A 5,449-nucleotide genomic window follows, 5' to 3' on the forward strand; every position below is an offset into this window, starting at 1 on the left:
GACCCTCAGGTCAGTAAATTGGCGCTCTAACCACTTGGGCCACCTCGCCCCCATATATATATATATATATATATATAGTTCCCCGAACTCTAAAGTATCCATCAACATTTCGCTCGCTCGCCTGATCAGATATACCTTCATCAAATGGCAGCTGACGGTGGTAACCGCAGGCGGTTATATTCGTCTGTCAAGCTAAAGTAGTCTGCATCCATCAACATTTCGGTTACTCGCCTGATCAGATATACCTTCATCAAATGGCAGCTGACGGTGGTAACCGCAGGCGGTTATATTCGTCTGTCAAGCTAAAAACAGTAGTCTGCAACATATGTAGATAAATTTTTAGCTAAAAAGCAGAGCGATGAGACGTATTATACACATAAAATCACTCCACTGAATAAGACAAATGTGCTAGCTATCCGATCCCAAGAATTACGTGTTGTTCACCTTGATTATCATCGAAATGCAGGCTTATCCTTTATGGGACATCCTCACCGTTAATGTGACACAAAAGTATAAGCACAAAATCTTCCCAGACAGTGCTCGGAGTTGAATGACACCATGATTACATACTGGAAGCGGTGTATCTTATTGTTGGTATCCATCAGGTCCTACTCGGCCAAGTTATTGTACGACTGATAAATCAGAGTAAGTCGAAAATAGAAGATGTGTTACGGGCCGAGAAGTTTAGCTATTGATCTAATATGTTTATCCATATATCGGAATATCTTCAAGGAAAAGTTGAAACTGAAAAAGGCTGCATCATTTGTATAGGGTCAAAACACTTGATGCAAGAATTAGTAATTGCCTCAAAATGTACGTCTGCGAAGAACGGTAATGCATTGAGTAAGAGAAGAAAGTAGTGATTGACAAGATAATGTCAACGGATGCTTAGTGCAAGCCAAACGAGTCTAGAATCAGAAATATCTGGTTAAACTGATGGCACCTCCAAACATAGTGAACACTTCTGCGACACAAAGCAGTAGAAAAGGTGGAGCGAGTGATAAAACGGGGACTGGTACTTTGGTTGAATAATCTATTCACTGGCACTCAATTTTTATGGTTGCAGTGGGTCAGTAATTCACGAGTGAGGCTGAAAAGCTTATGAAATAAAGGCTGCATTTGGCTTTTACTATTCCCAAAAGAACCCAGACTAACTGTGGCAGAAAACTCCCCCATGTCCCTGTTGTGGTTCAGACCAATAGAAATAAGCTCTTGACGCTGCTGCTAAGATTGTTGTTCAGGGAAAGGATATAAAAAAAATCCACATGTATTTAAGAGGATACGATGGAACTGGTTAGAAGTCGAATTCAGAGAATTCAATTCGTTCCACTGAAGAAGTAAAATATCTGGTTCTCGACCGAACGCCGCTCAAGTACTTATGCATTATCGTGAGGACGAAGTTCTCTAGATAAAAAAGTCCCAACTTTTTGTGCAAATTGGGACTTTGCTTTAAGACTTCAGCGTCTTCAAAAGACAAAAGTATACTTCGTGCAGAGTGGAATATTAGAATTGGCGGAGAAAATGCCAGTGATGTGTTACTTACTTACGGGCGGAAATATACCCATCGTCATAGTCAATTTCGAGCTAACAGATTTCCCATCCCATAAGTCCCGTATGGGAAAGTGAACCAGAGTTCTTATCTAAGTGGCGTAGAGACTGTTGCCTTAATGTCCCATAACAGTTAAAATCTAGTACAGGGCTGAGGTCACAGATTCACAGCTCCCATAAGTCATTTATAAATAATCTGTCAGGCTTCCTTTGTTCAATGCTATTGCTCCAGCATTATCTCCTCGGTGATAGGCCCGTGAACAAACTCAAATCTTCATCAAGGAAACTACTCACAAGTTGCTGAAAACTCTTCGACAGCGCGCGACCGGTTTCGCCCTTCTTTGGGCTCATCAGGTAGAGACAGGCCCCGAGTTTCCGTCAACCCTATGTTCTACTTGAATCCAAATCACACGAAACTCAAATCTTATTAAACCTTTAGCCTAGTAATGAGGCCTCCTTCCTCAGGGCCAGCGTACACGCGTTCCAGTCAACATACGATCCCAACATATGGTCGGGATGTCTTAATTCTGTTTAATAATTTACCCTTGGATGAATTTAACGCCACAAGAATAGTTAACAATGTGCAAACGTAAAGTGGTTGTGAAGTTTCACTCGCCTTCAATTCGTGGGACCACAGCGTTCTGTTATTACATAATGAGATACTACCCGGGCCGGAAACAGTGAATATCATGCAATTTATTGTCAGAAAACGAGTGAATGGAAAGGGAAGCAGGGTTTCCGGTAACGGCGGATACTACTGATGGGGCATACGAGTAATATGTTTTCGCGCTTTGGGTCTATTGGAAAGTGGGATTTATTACGGGATTCGTGGAATTACTTTCTAGCATTCGTTCACATTTGAGTGAATGCCAGTGGATATCCAGGAAGGTTCAAGAAGACGCGTTCCAGAAGAAGACGGATATTCAGTTTTTATAAACAAGGTGCATATGAGAGTTTTGCTTCCTTGTCCAATAGTCTGTAACTGTTCAGTTGGTGTTTTCCAATAAATAACTCCGCAGCGAAGGCCTTCTTCCTTTCGCCCAATCCGGAAACAGCGAATACCATGCAATTTATGGTCACTTATCACCCAGTAACAAGATCCCAATATGGAGGTTCATCGTCAGAGAACAAGCGAATGGAAAGGGAAGCAAGGTTTCCAATTCAGTGACAGAACCCTTTTTCTATCAAATGATAGTTCACCAGCTTAGCGTGACCTTCGGAAAGCGATTGGAGACTACATCGAACCTCAGAACTACGCAAGAACCCGAAAAAAGACAGCGAACAGTCATCGTCAACAGTTAGGTAACAATGCACACATTTTGCGATATTTGAGCGGCAAACAAGTTCACTTGAGAGGCCGTAGAGTAAGCTAGGACCTTGAGGACACGCAACTTTGAAGTGTCGAACAAGATGTCATAAACTGCGACGTTTTCGCCGAACATACCAAGTGCAGGAAACCAAAGATTTTTTCGAATTACATTGTGGGAGACGGAAAGTCCGATCACCGCTGAGCCTCGTTAATTCACCATAAATCAATCCGTATTAAGACATTCAGATGAAGGAACATTTCAGAATATAGGCTTATCCCTGCGGTTAGAGAAAATTTAAGAACCAAGTGAATAAGAATGCAGCGGTTCGTTTCGCCGATGCAACAGCAAGGCAGCTGAGCACCAGTGTTTTCTCAGTGTTGAAGACATTAGTTTATCCCCATAAAAACAGACCTTGGATCGAAATGCCGAACAGTTGAATAAGACAACGGTTGAGGGAGAAAACTAGCATGGAGTGCACCGAAATTTCGACCAGCAAAAAGTATGTGCGACGGTGGAGTAAATAACGTACTTCGAATCGGATCGAATAGCCAACATGCTGTCCAAGCTGCCAGTTTTTCTCCTCTGCAACGCGTGCCGCAAGTGTCAGAGCAGCAACCCTGCGAGGCTGTGTCACAGCCATAGTGGCACCATTTGGAGAGATCTGGGTGGGTTTCGCAATTAGCCAGCCCGCTTCATAAACGTACTGGGGTAGTTGTGTAGATTTACCACTGCCTGTTTCCCCTGTGATGATAAGCACCCTGGAAAACAAATAAACAACAGGTTGGCGATAATAACCTGTCGTACTCTTCTTATTCAGTAATGGGACACCGTAGGTTTAACGATGAACTCGGTCTTTTCAATACACAGTAATTAGAGTTGAAGCGACAAACAAGTAATCACTATATTGAGGAGCAATAGTAAAAACTGGCTGGCTCGTTTGTAAAAAATTTAAATTCCCAGTGTTTCAGAAGGCTGACGGCAGAGTGAACTGTTAGAGACAAAGTTAGGAACTGACTGTGGAATACTCATAATCCAGATGTATCCTTTCGTTGAGAAAATGCGGGTGGAAATTAAATTCCAATAGATTTTTAAGGCGCGCATGTTATGCAACATGGATTCGGGGATTGATAAATAACACCTTCAGAGACGACTAATGACCGGAGGCATCACTATGCTCACTGAAAGATACATCAGTGCTTGAGTCTGCAACTAGGTCTTACACACCCGCACCACTCGATATGAACGAATGCGTCGCACGATTAATTGCCGTACGATGTCACGATGACGGTGCAACCCACAGGACACAACTGTTGGGGATTGTAACCCTATAGGGTTATTTATACACACCAGCCCGAGCACCGCATCCAGATAACTGCTGTTGCTAACAGAGAGAAAACTTACTTTTAGGAACTTACGTACGGATAACAGTATCAAGCTATGCACAGTCAGAATTGCGCTACGTCTCTCCTAACCTTTTATTCAATGTTCATCCTGACTCCGCAGATTGGATAACATCACCCGTCTGGGAGATAGGATAAAATGCTGACAAAAGTTGAACGAAATAGTATTTCAGGAATCCTGTTTGGAGTTGCCCGACTGCAATGGGTAGAAATACTGCATATTCAAGACTTGTCTCCTAAAGTTGGCGTGTTTTGACGATGGGATCATGGTTGAACTTGAATAAGATTATGACTGACTTCTAGTAAACGACAGTTTATTTAGTCTTGCATGTCCAAAAACTAAAGTCACACTATTGCACCATTATGGTTAATTGGCACAATTGAGATTTATCAGGACACAAGCACAACGAGGGGATTTACTACGCTAGCAAAGCTTACCTGTTTGTCTCTAGCAAGTACAAAACAGAACTTCTCCAGGAAAAGACAGGTAGATGTTGTCTCTGCTGTTCAATACTGTTGATGTCGTCATCTATACGATATGGGACTAGACTGGATCCAACACCCCCATCTTCGTAAGCCTCCGGAACCTCCTCGGAAATCCCTTTCAAAATACTGTCGTCCTCCGGATTGATAAAACCCAATGACTGTCTAGATGGCATCGGATACAGGGGTGATTAACGGGGTGATTCCGTAAACAAGGTCGCTTGCAAATCTGCAATATAACGATGGAAGCCTGTGAGGTCTGAAAAGCATGTTTTAAAGAACGGATTTAACATTCGATAATTTCGTTTGGAAGGGGTAACCGATACGAGCAAATATGAAAGATTGTTATTGATTGTCAGTCATTATTCATGACCGATATACTTCCGTCAGAAACATCACTTATGGTGAGGTACCCTAGTGAATGACAGGTTTAACGTCACACGTTACCGATGGCGGGGATCCACAACTGACTGCCGGTCGTTTTGGAACACATTTGTGGACTCTGACCACGCGCTCGTCCGGAGTCGCTTCGCCCTACGTTTCCCGGGGCCGCGTAAGGTGCGAACAAATCGCATGGCAACTGAAAGACTGGCAGATCCGGATGTCAGACGAACTTCTAGAGTCTCTTCCAAGTGCTCCACCATCAGATGTGAACTCATACTGGGACGAGATTGCCACCTCTTTGCATAGTGCTGGGAATTTCGCCTG

General features: G+C 43.1%; 1 protein-coding gene across 1 annotated transcript in view; it reads right to left on the minus strand.

Moving 5' to 3' along the window:
* T265_06510 (hypothetical protein) overlaps positions 1–4,971 on the minus strand; it is a gene marked incomplete at both ends in the record, with an annotated part of 35,002 nt that extends 30,031 nt beyond the window's left edge. Inside the window, 2 exons of the mRNA XM_009171784.1 lie at positions 3,388–3,616; positions 4,697–4,971. Of these exons, the coding sequence (XP_009170048.1) occupies positions 3,388–3,616; positions 4,697–4,917 (450 nt within the window). The remainder of the gene's footprint in view (positions 1–3,387; positions 3,617–4,696) is intronic.
* Positions 4,972–5,449: the final 478 nt, after the last annotated feature.

Source organism: Opisthorchis viverrini (genome assembly GCF_000715545.1).
Source record: "Opisthorchis viverrini unplaced genomic scaffold opera_v5_133, whole genome shotgun sequence".
Taxonomy (NCBI): Eukaryota; Metazoa; Platyhelminthes; class Trematoda; order Opisthorchiida; family Opisthorchiidae; genus Opisthorchis; species Opisthorchis viverrini.